Source organism: Raphanus sativus, chromosome 7 (genome assembly GCF_000801105.2).
Source record: "Raphanus sativus cultivar WK10039 chromosome 7, ASM80110v3, whole genome shotgun sequence".
NCBI classification, from domain to species: domain Eukaryota; kingdom Viridiplantae; phylum Streptophyta; class Magnoliopsida; order Brassicales; family Brassicaceae; genus Raphanus; species Raphanus sativus.
In genome coordinates, this window is record NC_079517.1 from 5,762,978 (window position 1) to 5,781,948 (window position 18,971).

Here is an 18,971-nt window from a genome sequence, read left to right on the forward strand (position 1 = left end):
ATGTAGATGCATCCAAAGTCAAATGGGTTACTCATATTTAGAGCTGGGCATAATATCTATATCCACCGAAGTATTTACCCGAATCAATCCGAAAAATAGAATATCCGATCCGGTCGAATCCTTCCTAAATATTTGAATGGAACCATTTTTCAAAACTTAAAAAACCAAAATCGAATCCGATTCGAATCGAAAACTGAATGAGTATCCAAACATGTCCATACATATAAATATATATAAATATTATTTATATTATGTTTATAATAGTATTAATACCTAAAACTAAAATTAAAACAAAATATATTAATTATTTTGTGTATTTATAGATGAACATGGATGTTTTGGATAAAACAAAAAAAAACTTTATATCCATGTTTTCTTTCAGAAAAATAACAAATTTGAACTATATAAATTGAATATTTATGGAGGTTTAAGTTGTTTTTGATAAATTTGAGTAGTTTGGATACAAAATATTCGAATCAAATCGAGTAGTTTGGTTACTTCGGATTTTACGTATGGACAATTCTTCACTATTTTGTTCATTCACAACAAAATATTTTCTTCATGTGGTGATAAAAAACATGTTTTTTTGAGAGAGATACTATTTCACCTTTGTCAATCGAATCACATGTATCTAACATATTCATATCTAACAATTTTCCACAAAGTGGTGACGAAAGATATAACTTGTACAAATCTTTTCATTTTCTAATTCAATCTGATCCATTAGTTCGTAGAACTATTTACTCGATTGCAGACATTTCTAGCTAGAACAGTTCTAATAGAGAGATAAAGAGTAAATTTGGAAAGAACGTATTGTCAAATTCTTTTAGATACGAATTTAACCGATTCAGGAGAGAAGAGTTATGGAACTAATTTTCAAAATCCAAAACAATCGATAAACCTGTCCAACTACCCCCAAAGAATATCCGAATGCCCAGCCATACTCATACTCAGCAATTATTTATTTGAACTCTACTTTCTTTCTCCATATTATGACATTAAGGTTGTGTCTTCGTTTCGTTGACCAATCCAAGGCCTAGTAAACTTATGTCCGTGTACAAATAACGTTATTGACGGTAGCTATAACGGGATAAGTGGGCCCTATGTACATAAACGGGCCCATCGTGAGTCGATGCCTAATAGGAACATCCTCGTACGAGGAGTTGACCAACTACTTCACTCTCACATCTCACATCTCACATCTCACATCTCACAGCCACACAGTGAGATTGGTTTAGACAATGGAGAGTGACAAAAGATGGTCCCTCGCCGGAAAAACCGCTCTAGTAACCGGCGGCACTCGTGGAATCGGGTTAGCATTATTTTGGTTTTATCAATAAACCTGTTGAAATCTTATAACAACATTTGAATCAAGTTTATGGTAAAATATGATTGAATGAGTGGTAATGACTATGATGTACTACTACTTACTACTCTTCAGGCGAGCATTAGTTCAGGAACTAGCAAGATTCGGTGCAAGAGTTCATACTTGTTCAAGGAACCAGGAAGAGCTAAAAGCACGTTTGGATGATTGGAAATCCAACGGTTTAGAGGTATCTGGTTCACTCTGTGATGTTACGGATAGGGATCAGAGGGAAAAGTTAATTCAGCAAGTTTCGTCTGCTTTTAGCGGCAAGCTCAACATCCTTGTAAGTTTGTAAATGTAGTGATGACTTGTTGATGAATGATGATGATAATCGCAAGTTAGGGGTTTGAGAAATCATTATCTTGGCCTATTTTTTTTTTTTGTATTCAGATAAACAATGCTGGAACGAGTATAAGGAAACAAACACTTGAGTACACGAGTGATGATTATGCAAAAATCATGTCGACCAACTTGGAATCCGCTTTTCATTTTTCCCAAATTGCACATCCTCTTCTTAAAGCATCTGGGGCCGGAAGCATTGTGTTCATCTCTTCTGTAGCTGGCCTGGTGCGTGTTAGTAGCGGATCTATCTATAGTGCAACAAAAGGTGAGTCGATTGTTTTTTTTGTAAATAAATACAAAAACAAAGGAGGGTCAGAAGCAAGATAATATTGCGGTTGTATTATCTCAGGAGGACTTAATCAGCTAACAAGGAGTCTAGCTTGTGAGTGGGCAGGCGACAACATTAGAGCCAACTCCGTAGCACCATGGTACATCAAGACCTCACTTGTGGAACCGGTAATCTCTCTACTATACCCTCAACATTAATTGTTTCACTTGAACTGAAAAATGTTTAAACTGAGACTGTCATGATGTTGTTGTGCAGCTACTTGGGAAGAAAGATTTTGTGGACGCTGTTGTTGACCGGACCCCACTTGGGCGACTAGGAGAGCCAGAGGAAGTCGCGTCGCTGGTTGCTTTCCTCTGCCTTCCCGCTGCCTCTTACATCACCGGACAGGTCATTTCCGTTGACGGAGGATTCACAGTCAACGGTTTCACTTACGTTATGTAGCCACAACCTCTCATAGCAACTTTATTAATAAAGCAAGAACCTGTTCGCAAGATGGTCTTGTTTGACATCTTTTAAACCCTGTAGTAACATTCTCGCATTAGTATTTTTCAACTTTTGTTTAGTGCCTAAACCTTACAAATAGTTCAGAGTTTGTTTTAGAGGTCCCCAACTTGTCCCAAATTCCAAAAAGACTCCCAACTAAACTACACATTGATCAAAGGAACCCTAAGAGTTATAGCTTAGCCCTTATATTTGTACTATGATAATGCCTGTGACCTGTCAATGTCTTTTTCCTTTACTCTTCCTCCTCTTCTTCTTAGTAGGATGCTTATCGACGGACGACTCGACCTTCTTTTCGAACTTCTTTTCGCATAAGAGGACTCTGTAACTTGCGTGAGGTCCTTCGGCAGTTTCACGTAAGGTCGTGCGCCATCTCATTGCGTTTCCAATCTCTTGAAGCTCGCTCATCACGTTGATAGTATCCCTTATGTATACACGTCCTCCAGGTCTCAAAATCCGGTCCATCTCTAGCATGATTGTTGTCATGTTGCACCTGAACAAGACCCCCACGAAAAGTTTTGTTTATAATACTCTAAAATGCGACTGTATTCAAGTTTGAAAAACAAAGTGACCATTACCTTTTTCTTTCGATGGAAAATAGACCAGCGGCGTGCAGCAAATCATAGGTTCTTGGGTAAGTATCGAATGGTTCACACCTGAAAAAGACAAATATTAAGCATTTGTTCTAAGCAGTTCGATTAAACAACACATCAATGCATTTGTTGAATCTTGGGCCTGAACAGGATTTAAACCAAGGAAAAACGTGACATCACAATCAAAGATCATGAAATGGGATAACGATCCTATAAGTTTAATACAGTCGGGAGTTTTTTTGAGTAAGTTGTACCAATCGTGCATTACTCCTAGTAGTCCACGGTCATATATAACAGGCAGTGTATTTGGCCCACTGACCGGAACAACATTGAGAACCCAGCAATCAACCTTTAGCTCAGCCAATGCAGCCGCAAATCTGCCAAGAAAACACAGCAATAATATGAAGCAACCATTTCGATTTCAGCTAAATGATGAGAGCAATTGCGGGAAGAAACAGTACCCGCCAAATCCAGCTCTCATGTCCATGACATTTCTGAGTCCTATTTGCTTCCAATGTAAGGCTTTTACATAGTTTGATATTATTTCTTTCCAGTATTTATATTCAGCTACGAATAGCTCTTTTCGGGCTATGTACGAATCAATTTGTATTGTCTGCAGCCTATCAGGTGGGGTCTGTAAACGGGATGGCCAAGGAGCAAGATTTGCTCCGTATCCATTGTCTTCAATCCTAGTGATGCATGCCTTTAGATCTACGTACCTAACATAATCACAGATGAGATCTTAGAATCAGTGAAGGTGACATCTCCTCAGGAACAGAAGCTAAATGTCAAAAATTTGGGAACCAAAGCAGATTCTTGATTTTCCAAAATCATTTAGGAACAAAAAATGCGAGAAAATAAGGTAAGGCCAAACATACCAAACACTATCTGGGTCATCCTCAGGATTGCACAAAGGAGGCATGATTCCAGCATCACGACTTAGATAACAAGTGTTATTTGTGGGCTTCTGCCATATAGCTATATATCCTTCCTTCTTCACAAGAACCCAGCACAGCCTTGTGGTAAGGTTTAGCATCTCTGAAAAAAGTGTAATACCCACCCATCTTACTAAATGACAAAAGCAGTCTTAAAGAAGTCACTATGAAAAGGAACTAGCTCCAGATGCAAATTTTGATAGACACCACCAACTCAAATCAGAACTATGGCCATAACAATCAATTCGGCTGTCTAATAGTTCTAAGAGATTGGTGAAAAAGCAGCATTGATGATACCTTCCCACTGTTCTTCCAAGGCCTTCTCATGCTTATATACAGGTTGTGCAGCCCAAACAAAATATCCGCCGCCACGAAGCATCCTATTGACTTCAAGGAGCAAGATTCCATCTTCATAAAAAAGAAAATGACAATACAAGCTCAGATCACTTTTAAGAATTTGTTCAGTGGAGCAGATAAGTAAAAATGGTGGCAAAAACATACCATCACGAGTCCAGTTGATTCGACATCTTGAACAATGAACCAAATCAAAAGCCTGGCTCGGGTACAACAAACGCCGTGTGGTGAACGCTGCCACCATTGCAGGAACACCACGCTCAAGCGCAAACTGTATCTGATTCTCATGAACATCTTTCGGAGCTATAGACATAGTCAGGACATCTCGTGACATCAAGTAAGCACCAAAACTCGCCACACCGCAGCCAACGTCAAGCACAACTCGTGTATGGTTACCAAAACTGATATCAGGAACCATCTACATATATATATATATATATATCTATTTATATAAAGAAGAGTTTAATCTCTCCAGGTGAAGCCACCTAGGATGCCACATCATAAACTAAAAGATTTATATGCTGACACGTGTCTCTTTCACTGAAATTTTGTGTTCTCTTCGTTAATTCTAAATATTCCGTTCCGGGCCTGAACTAATTGGTATTGGGCTTTGCACCTCTATACCTAATATTCTTTATCGTTAGAGTCTCGCTGTAACATTCTCGAAGTCGCCAGCAAAGAGCTTACCACAGGTTCATACGACAGCCATAGCATCTCTGTCAGCATCAATGGCGTCTCGAGTGATTTGATTACTGAAATCGAGTTGCAGAAACTCTTTGTTTGTCTCCAATCACGTCTTATAGCCTTCTCTTCTAATAAACTGAAACATTCCGAGTTACTCATCGCATTTATCACCTTATTAACTCCATAGCCGACGTAAACCACGATCTGACCTTAATTGTGAGTTATCCTTCTGAAAAGGGGTTTATTCTACACCTATAAAAGGTTAGCTTTCTTCACTTGAACATCATCTTCTCAATCTGTGAAAACACTAATCTATATATTCCCTCTGAAATGGCTAACTCATCAATCTTCCTTTATGATCTGAAAGCTGGCCGATGCTCCTCCACTGTCCAAGTGCTGTTACTCAGGTTCTGGATAGCCAGAAATGTCCGAGAGGAGGAGAATTGATGTCTCTTGATATGTTCTTACTGGATTCATAGGTAATTGTGTTCTTAAACTCATGTTCAGATTGCTTTATGTCTATAAAACTCATGTTCAATTTTTTTCTGAAGCGATGTTAGAAATATTCTTAAGCTTATGTTCATAGTCTTATTAAACCCATGGTCATATTGTTCTTATACTAAACACTATGAAACTGTTATTTAGAAAACCATTTGTGATTTTGTGATTTGACTCATTTTTATAGTCATCTTAAACGCATGTTCACATTATCTTGAAATCATGTTCGTAATTGTTCCTGATCTTAAACTAATGTCCATGTTGTTATCAAATTCAACATTATCAACCTGTTATACAAACATCTTCTGAATGATTAATTTTGTAACCGTTTGCAAAGAATGCTTTCTTTCTAAATGTGTTTCAGGTGACCCTTATGCAAGCAACCGTGAATGTGAGCCGGCTAGCAACTTACAGGCCTTATCTCCAGGCCGGTTCAATGTATTCTGTCACCGGTTTTGATGTAACTCGGTGTAATCAAAACTTCAGGCTCTCGAACTCCTCTCTGCTGATTCGATTCAGTGACGCTACCGCTCTTGCTGAGTTAACTGAACCAGCTTTTCCAATACCTAAAGAATGTTTCAGGTTCCGTAATCACAGAGGGATACTTAGTCTAGCCAACAGCAATACCCAACTTCCAGGTATTCCTCCTATAATATGTTCATAGGTATAGCTGGATAAGATATTAATAATAATCCTGAGCCAGATGTTATTGGTGAGATAATTGCTGTTAAGAGAAAGTTCTATTTCGCTTGAATGGCTAACCTATCTATCTTAATCGCTGGAGGCTGGCTGGAGATGGGTTAGATTCACCGGAGATGGGTTCTTCTTCTGTTTTGGAGAGTAGAATCTGAGGATTCAAAAGTGTTAAAGCTTTGGAGACTGGAGTAAGCAAGCAACTCCATCGGCTTGAGAGGCATGGGCCGGTAAACAAGGTCTGTTTTGCATGTTGGAACCATGGCTCTTTCCATTTTAGACAGAGATGAATGTAATGGTTAATCTTCAAGAGTATAGGAGTTTTAAACACTGCACAAAAGAGGGAGTTTTAAACACTGTTGTAGACTTTAGCTGCTGCTCTACTACCACTTTTTAACAGTATTCTACCTCTTTCGGTCATGCTAATTATTGCTTCTGATTCTTTTTCCTTCTCGATTTTTTTTTGTACACAGCAAGGCAGCTACGTTTGATCTTCTTAAAAATGTCAATGGGATCTCTGATTTTCTACACATAAATATCGGATCCTTCAATGCTTATGAGTGCTTTAAGAAAAAAAAATATTTAGTACACAGCAAGGCAACTACATTTTCTCTTCTTAAAAATGTCCATGGGATCTCTGATTTTCTACACATATATATCGGATCCTTCAGTGCTTATGAGTGCTTTTATTTTTTTTTTAAAACTTTTGTACACTGCTGCCAGGCAAACTACGTTTGCTCTTCTTAAAAGTGTGAATGTGATTTCAGTTTTTCTACTCTCATATAGATATCGGATCATATATGTGCTTCTGGATATTTTAATAATTTTTGTACACTACAAGGCAACTGCATTTGCTCTTTTTAATAATTTCCAATGGAATCTCTGATTTCGACTCATAAAAGTCGGATCCTTCTAATCCTGTTTACTACATTCTTTACACCTCATATTAAGATTTATGAATTTACTCAAACCACTTCACAACAGTTAAACCATTCAAAAATTATCGTATAAATCTAACCCTTAAACTTAGGCTCATCCTTCCGCTCCAATGCATTAACAATAACACACCAAACCACCGTATCTCTAATTTTTAAAACTCTGTTGGATAGCAACTTCTTAAACACAAGTATTATTTTAACCAAGTGTATGTTTATTCAGACAACCTGAACGGGTAAGTGGGAGTTCAAAAGATACCCAACAGACAGTAGTGCTTAATGTTGCAAGTTAAACTTCATCAGAAATACCATTAGTCATTGAGTGGTTACGTAAGAATAGACCCAAGCGTCATAACCCTATCGCAACTTCCATAACAACTAAATTAGAAACATTTACTTGGATCAAGATCTATCTCTTTCTCTAGCTATGGTGAAAAAAACTTGCTGAAATAGGTGAACATGTAAGTGATCAATCAAAACAGATTTACTGTTGGCTGAGGAAGACGTTCTTTGCGTAACAACAAATGTTTTGTCACAAAACATAGAAAAACACATCAAAATAGAAGCAAATGTTTTTTTGGACAAACTATAGAAATAGAAGCAATTGTTAAACATTAAATTTAACCAAGATAAAACTTCATGCGCAAAGCGTGGATTAACCCCTAGGATAAACAAAAAAATGTAAAATATGACAACGACAATAATAGTAGACTAAATGATAAAAACAAAATATACCAAAATATTTACACCGAAAAAATAAAAACATTCCATTAAATTTTAACACTATATTATGAAATTTAATTAACTGTAACGAAATATCAGCATCAAACAATTTTTAACCGTAACAGTTGATAAACATATAATAAGAAATCAAAGAAACAGCGATTTAAAAATAGTATATAATAACATAAATTTAAAAATATTTAATGTTTCATAGTTTTTTGTAATTTAAAAATCTATGTGTCTTATTGGTATTGTTAAACTAAATAAACATTGAGAGTGATTAAATAATTTTATTTTTAATAAATATTATAATTAGACAACTTTATAATTTCCAAAATAGATTTTAAAATACATAGATAATTTTATTAAAAAAGATTATTAATCCTTATGATATTTTTAGTTAAAAGTAAATTTAAAATTTAAAATATATTTATATAATTCTTTTATTTATTTGCCCGCCCGTAGGGCGGGTTTACCCTAGTATATATATATATCTATCTTATTAAAACAGAAACATTATGTTGGACTTAACATTTATTTTGTAAGTTTTTAAATTAAATACACTTTTATACTTTATACTTAAACCTATATTAAATCACTAATGTTTCTTTCTTTATACTACTATCCATGTTTCCAAACAATATACTTCTTTTTTATACTACTATCAATGATTCCAAACAATATGTTTTTATACTACTATTAATGTCTCCAAACAATACAATAATTAATCTTATTTATTTTATATCTATCATTTTCTCTTTAAAATTTTATAGAAATGTCATAATTTTATAAATTGCAAAATAATGAACTTTAAAATTTGGATTATAAGATTACAAATTATGAAACTATTACAATTTAAGTCCAATTAGATTACATATCGGATTGTTTGGAAACATGGATAGTAGTATAAAGAAAGAAACATTAGTGATTTAATATAGGTTTAAGTATAAAGTATAAAAGTGTATTTAATTTAAAACTTACAAAATAAATGTTAAGTCCAACATAATATTTCTGTTTTAATAAGATAGATTAGATTACATATCGGTCATCCATCAGTTCAATCGGTTACTCTCGGGTTTTACTGATTTTTTAATATGAATATTTTAGAAATCTAAATTGAATTGTCAGATCTTCGGATTAACGGTATAATCACAATCGGGTTGAATTTAAAAACACTGATTTAAATGCAAAAATATTTTAAATACACACTCTTTAAAAACTACCAAAATATTTGTTAAGTTATTAGTGAAATTTTTCATCGTAAAATATTCCGCGCTTTTAAAGCGCGGGTCAAATCTAGTATATATATATAAACCAAACAATGTAACAATAATTTCACACTGATTCTTAAAAAAAAAATAACAACCTGAGAGATCTGATCCAAGTAGTGATCAGCCCCGTGTATAAACTAGTACCACCACCAGGAAACTTGAACTTGTCATTCTCTTTATAAATCCAATTCTGGCCACCTTTGTCTTCAACAAGACGAGTATGAGGAACATTGTTAAACCACACCTGTAAACAACAAAAAAATCATAAAGCTTCCTTTAGACTCAACAATCACTCTCTTTCTACATTCACAACAGAGAGAGCGTCACACGATACCTCGTCACGGCTTTTCGGCCACGGGATCGGAAGACGGTATCCATTGGGAACCGGAACGGTGCAATTCAATCCGGTTCCTTCCTCGGGGCAATGCCGCTCGAATCGCTCTCCACGCGCCGCCGTCGATCCGAGCCTTTCTACGTTATCCAAACAAGGAATGTAATCCGTCATAACCTCCGGACAAACCTCGATTCTCCCCACACTAGCTCTGGCGGCAGTGGTAGTAGTTGGCTCGTCGTCGCTACTCTCGGACTCCGTCCGATTCCCCGACGCCTCCGCCGTCTCGGCGTCGTAATCGCCGATCTGGAACTCGTCGGACATGGTTCCGTTCTCGTCGACGATCCCAAACACCCAGGGGCGAAGCTAGACTTCTATTTGAGTGGGTGCAAAATAGTTTATAAAAATAGGGTTGTGCGGTTTGAACCCATGTCCTTGGGAAACTAAGGGTGCACCTTTACCAATTTAGCTGCTGACACCGAGCTTGTCTAATGTAAAATGTCAAATATTTAAAATTGACTGGGTGCACGTGCACCCATAACTGTCAACCTGGCTTCGCCCCTGCAAACACCTGAAGTTCGACAGTGCTCGGCGGAGGCGGTGGGGTAAGGGGCGGAGGGGAAGCCACCGGCGGCGGGATCGGGTGAGTTTTGTGGATCAGATCGGAGATGTTGTAGGTTTTTCCGAAATCAGGCGAGAGAGAGACGATGGGGGATCGGGAAGGCTCCGAGGAGAAGAAGACGAGGCGGCGGAAGCCATCGTCGGACCAGTGCTTACCGAGGAAGAAGCAAGCGACGGAGATCAGAACGAAGAGGGAGATCCTGAAGAAAGTAGAGCTTCCGAGGAGAAGGTTGCTTCCGGCGAGGAGCTTCTTCATTTATCTTCCGGTTCTAACATGCATGTTATTACTAATTCTGGTTCTAAGTGAACCAGTGACGAAGCCTTTACACCTTTTAAGTTAGAGCGTATTTGAGTAAATTGACCTCTCTAATGTCAACAAAAGGAAAATAATCAATATTATTCATCAGATGCTAATGACAGTTCAAAGCAGGCCTGCGCTTTCGGTTTTTCGGGTCAGGTTCGGACAGGTTCTTTTCTGGTCCGGATCTTCGGATTATAGACATTTGGATTAAATAAATATTTGTAAATTTTCGGTTTCGGTTTGAATTCGGATTGATTTTTTTCGGATCCGGGTCGGGTTCGTATATATAACTAAAATACCCGTAATATGCAGATCTGTCGGATTCAGATAATTAGGATTTAAAAAACATGAAATATCCAAATTTCATCAAAATTTGTCATGAACATTTAACATTTTACAAAATAACTTAAAATAAATTATTTTACTAAAAAAAAAAACTTAAATAAACTATTCCCTCCGTTTTATAATACTTGATGTTTTACTCTAGTGCACAAAGATTAAGAAAACTATATTTCTTTAATAAAAAATATTTTAAAGATATAATTTTAAAATCAATTAACCAATAACAAAAAGAGTGTAAAACCTAATTGGTTAAACAGTTTCCAATAAAATTAAAGTAACCTTAAAATCTCAAAACTTCATCTAATTTGAAACAAAATTATCCTTCTAAAACATCAACTATTATGAAACGGAGGGAGTATAACAAATATTTTTAACTCTAGATTTTACATTTAAAACTTCATATTAATAATAACAAAGATTATTAATAAAAATATATTTTAACTAAATCATAAAATATAAAATAGAACAAAAAAACCATAGTTATATATATACATGTTTTTAAGTCGGATAAAAATCGGTTATTATCAGGTCGGGTCTATTCGACCTCTTTTCGAGTCCGGATCAATTCGAATCGGTTCTTTTCGGGTCCAGATCTATTCGGACAGAAAAATTATGGATCTAACATATAAATTTTCGGTTCGATTTCGGGTCGGGTATTTTAAAATCAATTTCGGTTTGGTTTTTGGATCGATTTTGCCTGCTTACAAAATTGACAAAGCCAAATCCTGTGCTCACGTTTGTATTCTGTTCAAGGGTTACGCTCAACAATTTGATTTTCAGGGTATTTGTGCAAATTAACTTCTCAAATTTTAAAAGATTTTTGTTAATCAGCCGCTAATGGCAGTTCAATGTTTTTTAATTTGCAAAGACGAGTTTAATAATGTAGCAAGCATATCTCACATATGCATTAATCATCTTTAATTCTTAAGATAGACAAGCAAACAAGAGAAAACATTGAACTCGTCTCTGTTTTTCTCCTCTCACGTACAAAATTGACAAACCCAAATCCTCCGCTAATGTTTCTTCTGGTCACTGGCAACATAACATAGGCACGGGTTAAAGCACCGAACGGATGGAACAACTCTATCAAATCCTGTTCACGGGTGTCTTCAGACAAGTTAGTCACAACGTACAGAGTTCTCGTCGTTCCTCCTACTCCTCATGTTTGAACTAGCGGTGCTTCTTCTGTCTGCACCTGGTCTCATGCTTGGCGGAACATAAGCGGCCATGTCAGTTACATCGTGCTTTCCAGTGGTCACCACTCATACGGCATAACCTGCAGACCATGAGGACTCCACCCGCCTGAGACACTGAATCTACTGATGCGCTTGACTACCTGAAAAAAAAAGATCTAAAATTGTAAAAAGCAGAGCTTTAGTCAAATATATTTTCTACATAGAAGAATCAAAAATGTTGTTGGCAGCGAGGTAATGAAAGCAGGAATCTACTTTCGTGCAATAAGACACCAACACAACATCTGGGTGGGCATTACGGCCACCCGCCTATAGAAGAACGCGGCTGACTAACGTGCCCATCCGTATAAACTAGCACTAAGAAAACAGTTGCAAGATTAAAAATTGTGTGTACAGTTAACAGCCAAGAAAGGAGAACATCAACATTAGCTCACATTCAGAAAGGGCTACCAACAAGATAATGATATTGGTGACATACTGACCAATCACAGAAAGAAGCAGCCATATGGCTAATATGTGATCGGCTAATTGGTCACCTAATGATGCAAACTAAATCAAAACATATATAGTTAATGATCCATAACCAAAACAGGGTTAAATCCTGCTCTAGTGTTGAAACGAATCACCAACGACATTGTTATAGGTGTGCTCACTGACCATTCACACAAACAGAAGCCATGAGGCTAACATGTGATTGGCTAATTAGCCACCCAAAATCATAACAACATAAAAACCTAGAAAGTGTTTATCAGACCGTAAAGATTTTACCATGAGCTGTACGTGGATATCCTCTGTTGAACGCACGTTAAGGTGGAAATTAATTAGTTTTCTGCATCGAAGCCATCGCTACTTTCTTCTGGGATTTCGGATTTTCAGATTTGCCGCCGCTTAACGTATTCTTATAGAAGAAGCAAACTAGGGTTTCAGATTGTTGGACAGTATTAATGGGTCAACTGGCCCAATAAGGCCCATACATTGGCCGGTTCTTACTTGGGCCAACTGTGGTTAAGTCCGGTTTTAGTTGGATCGGTTTAAAAAATGTTAAGAATGATTTAACCAACTAAACCCTAAAAGGAAATCAAAATCAAAACCCTTCCGTCTCACAAACTCAAAGCTCCGACACAGACACAAACATGGCGAGTTTAGTTCGTCGCGCAGCCTCTCGGCTTGTCGGGAGCTGCAGCAAAAGTCGCCTCTCCACTAACCCATCTCTGGATCACTCATTAGCCGCTCATGGCCGTCTGCGATATCTCACGCCGTCTATCTCCCGTAGTAATCTCTTCTCCACATCGGCTAGAAAGAAAGCTTCTTCAACCGATCCGCTTCTCCGAGTGATCGAAACCGAGATCGGATTCGCCGAGCAAGCCGATGATTACGATCGAGTAAAAAAACCCTTTTACCTTCATCTTATTCCTTTTTAGCTAAATGATTTTCGTGAACCTCTGTTTTTAAATCTCCTCTGTTTTTTTTTTAGGTCGAAGAAACTCCAAGTGGTTTCCCTTTTAAGATGGAAGACAAACCAGGATCCAAGGTCGTGACATTGACTAGAGATTACCAAGGAGAGAGTGTTGTAGTTGAAGTACACATGACTAATCTTGTGACAGGTGATAAAGGAGACGACGAAGAGAGCGAGGAAGAGAGTGAAGAAGAGGAAGAAGAAGAACATGAGGATAAGCCGGAGAAGCCTAAGCAATCAAATGTGCCTCTTTTGGTAACGCTTTCCAAGAAGACAGGACCGAGTTTGGAGTTCAGGTGTACTGCTTTTCCTGACAAGATCGTGATCAAGGACATGTGGGTTACGTTTCCTGATGATCCTTCCAGGGATGAACTTGCCTATGAAGGCCCTTCCTTCCGGTAAATAATAGTCCGAGAAAGTGTTTGAGCTTTTGATGTTCTTAAGAATTAAAAGTCGTGATCTTTGATGGTTGCTTTGTGCAGGGTTTTGGATGAAAAGTTAAGGAAGGCTTTCCATAGGTACATTGAGATTAGGGGGATAACGCCGGGCATGATCAACTTCTTGCACGAGTATATGATCAACAAGGATAGTAAAGAGCACTTACTGTGGTTGAAAACTCTCAAGAACTTTGTCAAGTCTTGAGGGGGGGAAATAACACTTTTTTAAGGTCCCAGATGCTCTGTCTTTCAAAACTTGTAGTCGAAACACTATTCTGTTTTGTTTGGATCTATTTATATGATTAAAAAGAGTATTGTGAAGTCAAAACTTGTAACACATTCTTGTGATAAGAAGCATGAGCATCATTAGGTCTAGACAACAATAAGAAGTAACATTGTCAACACATTCTTCTGATAAGTATTTGAAGTGATTCTATTCTCATAAAAATCCAGTTTAAGAGCAACCACTGTATTTATTATTTTGGACAAAGAGCAACCACTGTATAGTGTATACAGAAAAAAAAAAAAAACAAGCATGCCCATCTACGCGTATCTCTGATGACATGGTTCTGTTGGAAAATAAAAATTAGAAAAAAAATAAAAAGGAATGTCTGAGCCCGGGTTCGAACCGGGGACCTCTAGTGTGTGAGACTAGCGTGATAACCGACTACACCACCCAGACGTTTTGTTTATTCTTTACGTTTTAAATATATTATTCAAATCCTGATGGTCTTTCTCCATCAAGTTGCCGAAAGTGATTAGACAACAAAGGCAACGAAGAGTGGTGCAATGCACACAACAAACAGAATGTTCGCTGTTTCGTTAGTACCTCGTACGACAACGTGCCGTTTAACCTCTGCGTTTCTTTGCCACCTCTCGATTCCCTCTCCCTCACCACGGCTCCACCATCTCCACTACCAGCAGCAGCCACATCTTCCGTCTCTCTCTTCTTCTCAGGTTACCTCTCTCTCTCTCAATATATATATATTTCCCGAGAATCTCGGAGGCTTTTCGTTTTTTAATATCCTCACTTTTTTTTCCTCAGTTTCAGATTCGTTCGTTCAGAAAACAGATCGACATGGCAGCTCCTCCAGGTTTGCTTTTAAAACGTATATTCTATATCGCTACAGAGTTTATTGGATCGAGCTCACTCTGTTGTTTTTGGTTTATGGGAGTAGTGATGAAGCAAAAGACAGGGGGAGGTTCGTACGAGGAAGCGTTGGCTGCTTTGTCTTCTTTGATAACGAAGCGAAGTCGTGCTGATAAGAGCAATAAAGGAGATCGCTTCGAGCTTGTCTTTGATTATCTTAAGGTTTCTCTTTAACGATCAGATTCTTTTTTTTCTTACACTTTATTATATTTCTCTACTGAATTATTATTATTAAGCTTTTGGTGTAATTCATTTTGCAGCTACTCGATCTGGAAGAAGACATGTTAAAGATGAAAGTTATCCATGTCGCTGGTACCAAAGGCAAGGTACAATACAACGCCTGTGTAATATTATAATGAAGTGTTTTTTTTTGTCAAGAATATACTGTAGGAGTTGTTTTGGTTAGTTAGTTAGTTAGTTAAAATGTCTGTTTGAATTCGTGTAAGTCTATCTTACTTCTACTAGTGGCCGGAAGATTAAGATGCTAGGAGAGGCGTATGGTTTCCTTTGATAGTGTGTCAGTTTTGCAATTTTTGTCACTTTTGCACGGTTGAGATCCAACAGCTAAACATTAATTGTCTTTCTTTTTTTTTTTTCTTTTTATATGGCATGAAGGGATCCACATGTGCCTTTACTGAGTCTATTTTACGAAACCATGGCTTCCGAACCGGACTCTTCACTTCACCTCACCTCATTGATGTCCGCGAAAGGTTTCGCTTGGACGGGTATGTTTTTTTAAAAAAAAATTAAGTTTGTTGGAAACTTTTGAGAAAGCGAAAATATATATACATTTCCCCCATTTTTCAGAGCCTATTTTTCTTGTTGCTGATTCAAACATTAAAGTTTTGGCATATGTGTTACATACTCTGTTTCTATTCTCGAACTAATGTTCATAGATCCAAAAGTAGCAAACTAGGCCATGTAGCTAGAGTTTATATTATTCTGTACTGAAAACTGCTCATTTTTTCGATTTAGCTGATGTGTTTTACATTGCTGCAGTGTGGACATTAGCGAGGAGAAATTTTTGTGTTATTTCTGGTGGTGCTATAACAGGCTTAAGGTATATGTTTTGCAATGAACAGAAGATTCAGTTAGTTGGATCTCTTGTTTTTAACTCTTTTTTTTTTTTTTTTTTTTTTGTATCTTGTGTTTCCCAATTGTCTACTATTTATCATCAGCGTAGATTTATAATGTCCCTCCCTATATTCTTCTGGAACCACCTTTGGTGTTGCGGTCTAAGAATTTCATGCTAAGAAATTATAATGGTTGTTAGTGTGCATAGATTTAAATGAAGCTTCATTTTTTTGACTATAATTCATGCATGGTTGCTGACTATTTGTAATGCAGGAGAGAACTAACGAGGAGATACCAATGCCTACATATTTCCGCTTCCTTGCGTTGCTAGCTTTTAAAATCTTTGCTGCAGAAGAGGTTTGATATGCCAATCTTTACCTTTATTGACCCACCCCAGTGCCATGATAGATGTGAAAACATCCTTTTCTCTTTATTGATATTCCTCCTTACTTCTTTATGCAGGTAGATGCTGCTATATTGGAGGTAGGGTTAGGCGGGAAGTTTGATGCCACTAATGCGGTAAGTTTAACCTCTTTTTACTTTCTTATCTAGGGTTGTCTATTTTTTTTCTTCTCTAAATAGGATGTATCCCTTCACATAACATGTAAGGTTATGGTTCATTAGGACTGTAATTACGCAAACGCAACTCATAATACTATCTACATAAAACTCCAATTAGTGAATTACTGATTACTTTCTTTTAAGTAATCTTTTTTTTTTGTCACTAAATAAGTTCTCATGGGGATTCACTGCTGACTTGTTACAGGTTCATAAACCTGTGGTATGTGGTATTTCTTCGCTCGGATATGACCACATGGAGATTCTAGGTTTGTAACTAGAATCCTCTCAGTTCTGTTATGAAGATGTGATCATTGTCCATATCTTTAGATCATGAGATCTATGTTTTATTTAAATGAGCAAGCATAGTTTTGAGTTACATTCCTTTGGTTTGATATTAGTATCATGATTTCTTTCTTCTCTATGGTGGGATGCATCACAGGTGATACGCTTGGCAAAATTGCTGGTGAGAAGGCTGGGATTTTCAAGGTGGCTATAACTCTTGTATATCTAAATTTTAAATGAACCATTCCTTTTTTTTTTGTTGTTAACGTAGTAATATAATACTCTTTATATATCATCAGCTTGGAGTGCCAGCTTTCACAGTACCCCAACCTGATGAAGCCATGCGTGTCCTTGAGGAGAGAGCTTCCGAATTAGATGTAAAGTGCCCAATTTTAATTACAGAACCTATGGTTATTAAATATGGCAGAAAGTATTTATATTAGGTGTATCATTTCTTTATATGATGAAAATTGAGAAATCAATGCATAGAAGCTTCAACATTCTATTGACAGATTGTGAAATTAATATTGTATTGAATAGGTGTCTCTGGAAGTGGTGCAACCACTAACCGCAAGGCAGTTAAATGGTCAGAAACTTGGGCTTGATGGGGAGCACCAATACTTCAATGCTCGTCTAGCAGTCTCGCTTGCCTCTACTTGGCTTCAGCAAATTGGTAAAATTGAAGTCCCTAGTATGACTCAGATGGTAAACTTCTCTTTCCCAGTCTTTGTTTTACTTCTCAGCCTGTATCTATGCCTCTGTGAATTTTCATCCTTTTTCCACATTATTCTTTGGGGTTTATAGAGTATTCTTCCTGAGAAATTCATCAAAGGGTTAGCTACAGCGAGTTTGCAAGGACGAGCACAGGTCGTCCCTGACCAGTTTATTGAATCTCGGACTTCAGGAGATTTAGTGTTTTATCTGGATGGAGCTCACAGTCCAGAGAGTATGGAAGTATGCGCCAAATGGTTTTCGGATGCGGTTAAGGGAGACAACCAGTCAGAGAGTTCTAAACATTTGGTTAATGGCTCCTCAGGTTCCTCTCATGGTAAATCGTCAGGAGAAGAAAACTGCCAACAGGTAAGATCACGGGTTTCTTGTTTTTGTCTTGGACAAGAGCGAATGGATTAAGAGTGTTTTCTTAAATATTTGCTTCTTTGCAGATATTGTTGTTCAATTGTATGTCAGTTCGGGACCCAAATCTTCTGCTTCCACATCTAAGGAATACATGTGCAGCCTACGGTAAGTCCTTGAGCCTTGTGTTAGTAACCAAAAAACAAACGTTAGCAGAAGAGTTAATACTAGAGAAAGCTGACTAATGGTTGATGTGTAGGTGTCAATTTCAAGAAGGCATTGTTTGTACCAAACATGTCTGTGTATCACAAGGTTGGTTCAGCGGCGGATTTGCCAGAGAATGATCCACATGTTGACTTGTCATGGCAGATGACACTCCAGAAAGTGTGGGAAAGCCTTGTCCACAGTGAGAGAGAAGTAGATAGTGAAAGTAGTGAGGTGTTTACTTCACTGCCAATGGCAATAAAATGGTTAAGGGATAGTGTCCATGAGAGTAGCTCAGGCACACGTTTGCAGGTATAACCCGAAACCCTTGGTAATTGAATATGGATTGGCACATTGGCTCTAAGGTGATGTGTGTGTTGCAGGTTCTTGTAACTGGTTCGTTACACCTTGTAGGCGATGTACTGAGATTAATCAGAAAATGAAGGTAAAACAAAACACATTGTCATCATTATTCAAATCACACACTAAATCACCGAAGCCACAGCCGGAAGAAGATGGCCTTTGTTATGAACTCTTTATCTGTATTATTTCGATTTTTACTTTTCCACATATAGATTTTCTTTCAAAGGAACAGATTCACAAGTGCTAGCTTGATTTATTTCTTTCAAAAATGAAAATCAGTTGAACCAGGGGGCCCCTGTTCAGTATCATGAGATTAGGGTGAAAACACAAACAATCATATGCTAAACGTATTGAAATAAAAATTTGTTTCAATGTATGCTTGAAGTTCTTAATGAAAT

At 37.2% G+C, this 18,971-nt stretch overlaps 4 protein-coding genes, 2 long non-coding RNA genes and 1 other non-coding gene across 11 annotated transcripts; 4 read left to right on the forward strand and 3 right to left on the reverse strand.

The window, feature by feature from the left end:
* Positions 1–1,186: 1,186 nt before the first annotated feature.
* Positions 1,187–2,551, forward strand: LOC108834736 (tropinone reductase homolog At5g06060). The gene is made up of 5 exons (XM_018608063.2): positions 1,187–1,312; positions 1,442–1,649; positions 1,757–1,973; positions 2,058–2,164; positions 2,253–2,551. Exons 1-5 carry the CDS (start codon positions 1,242–1,244, stop codon positions 2,436–2,438), a joined length of 789 nt encoding a protein of 262 aa, XP_018463565.1. The 5' UTR covers positions 1,187–1,241; the 3' UTR covers positions 2,439–2,551.
* LOC108815003 (probable methyltransferase PMT12) lies at positions 2,518–10,445 on the reverse strand. The gene is given in 11 exon segments (XM_056991171.1): positions 2,518–2,991; positions 3,077–3,154; positions 3,346–3,468; positions 3,553–3,810; positions 3,970–4,129; positions 4,324–4,434; positions 4,528–4,798; positions 9,280–9,323; positions 9,326–9,428; positions 9,519–9,881; positions 10,087–10,445. Coding segments are annotated over 11 exon segments (2,091 nt in total). The 5' UTR covers positions 10,393–10,445; the 3' UTR covers positions 2,518–2,717.
* Positions 4,987–7,036, forward strand: LOC130497919 (uncharacterized). Of its 4 annotated transcripts, none has more exons than XR_008936965.1 (4): positions 4,987–5,325; positions 5,432–5,543; positions 5,927–6,494; positions 6,729–7,036. It is a non-coding gene; the product is annotated as an uncharacterized LOC130497919 (long non-coding RNA). The 4 variants fall into 4 exon arrangements; XR_008936964.1 differs by lacking the exon at positions 6,729–7,036 and having other exon boundaries at positions 4,998–5,325; positions 5,927–6,200; positions 6,266–6,697; XR_008936962.1 differs by lacking the exon at positions 6,729–7,036 and having other exon boundaries at positions 5,004–5,325; positions 5,927–6,200; positions 6,347–6,697.
* A 1,215-nt stretch (positions 10,446–11,660) lies between the features above and the next one.
* LOC108816261 (uncharacterized) lies at positions 11,661–12,833 on the reverse strand. The gene is made up of 2 exons (XR_001943810.2): positions 12,741–12,833; positions 11,661–12,115 (listed from the first exon to the last, which is right to left on the reverse strand). It is a non-coding gene; the product is annotated as an uncharacterized LOC108816261 (long non-coding RNA).
* A 235-nt stretch (positions 12,834–13,068) lies between these two features.
* LOC108814853 (uncharacterized protein At2g39795, mitochondrial) lies at positions 13,069–14,193 on the forward strand. Its single transcript, XM_018587484.2, has 3 exons — positions 13,069–13,354; positions 13,447–13,826; positions 13,911–14,193. The coding sequence occupies exons 1-3, from the start codon at positions 13,106–13,108 to the stop codon at positions 14,068–14,070; spliced, it is 789 nt and encodes a 262-aa protein (XP_018442986.2). The 5' UTR covers positions 13,069–13,105; the 3' UTR covers positions 14,071–14,193.
* A 280-nt stretch (positions 14,194–14,473) lies between these two features.
* TRNAV-CAC (transfer RNA valine (anticodon CAC)) lies at positions 14,474–14,547 on the reverse strand. The gene has a single exon. It is a non-coding gene; the product is annotated as a tRNA-Val (tRNA).
* Positions 14,548–14,654: 107 nt separating this feature from the next.
* LOC108814502 (folylpolyglutamate synthase) lies at positions 14,655–18,951 on the forward strand. Of its 2 annotated transcripts, none has more exons than XM_018587088.2 (16): positions 14,655–14,822; positions 14,917–14,959; positions 15,044–15,177; positions 15,276–15,341; positions 15,631–15,740; positions 16,015–16,075; positions 16,363–16,446; positions 16,552–16,608; positions 16,856–16,916; positions 17,090–17,136; positions 17,232–17,309; positions 17,473–17,637; positions 17,737–18,012; positions 18,096–18,174; positions 18,266–18,522; positions 18,594–18,951. In XM_018587088.2, exons 1-16 carry the CDS (start codon positions 14,655–14,657, stop codon positions 18,651–18,653), a joined length of 1,746 nt encoding a protein of 581 aa, XP_018442590.2. In that variant the 3' UTR covers positions 18,654–18,951. The 2 variants fall into 2 exon arrangements, with proteins under 2 accessions (XP_018442590.2, XP_018442589.1); XM_018587087.2 differs by having other exon boundaries at positions 14,656–14,822; positions 14,911–14,959.
* Positions 18,952–18,971: the final 20 nt, after the last annotated feature.

Bases quoted from the DNA above. Each gene is read 5' to 3' on its own strand.
- LOC108834736 (XM_018608063.2), top strand. From the start codon at position 1,242: ATGGAGAGTGACAAAAGATGGTCCCTCGCCGGAAAAACCGCTCTAGTA. The intron at 1,313-1,441 runs GTTAGCATTATT...ACTACTCTTCAG, and splicing joins GGCGGCACTCGTGGAATCGG to GCGAGCATTAGTTCAGGAAC. The intron at 1,650-1,756 runs GTAAGTTTGTAA...TTTTGTATTCAG, and splicing joins GCGGCAAGCTCAACATCCTT to ATAAACAATGCTGGAACGAG.
- LOC108814502 (XM_018587088.2), top strand. From the start codon at position 14,655: ATGCACACAACAAACAGAATGTTCGCTGTTTCGTTAGTACCTCGTACG. The intron at 17,137-17,231 runs GTGGCTATAACT...ATATATCATCAG, and splicing joins AGAAGGCTGGGATTTTCAAG to CTTGGAGTGCCAGCTTTCAC. The intron at 18,175-18,265 runs GTAAGTCCTTGA...GTTGATGTGTAG, and splicing joins GAATACATGTGCAGCCTACG to GTGTCAATTTCAAGAAGGCA.
- LOC108814853 (XM_018587484.2), top strand. From the start codon at position 13,106: ATGGCGAGTTTAGTTCGTCGCGCAGCCTCTCGGCTTGTCGGGAGCTGC. The intron at 13,355-13,446 runs GTAAAAAAACCC...TTTTTTTTTTAG, and splicing joins AAGCCGATGATTACGATCGA to GTCGAAGAAACTCCAAGTGG. The intron at 13,827-13,910 runs GTAAATAATAGT...TGCTTTGTGCAG, and splicing joins TATGAAGGCCCTTCCTTCCG to GGTTTTGGATGAAAAGTTAA.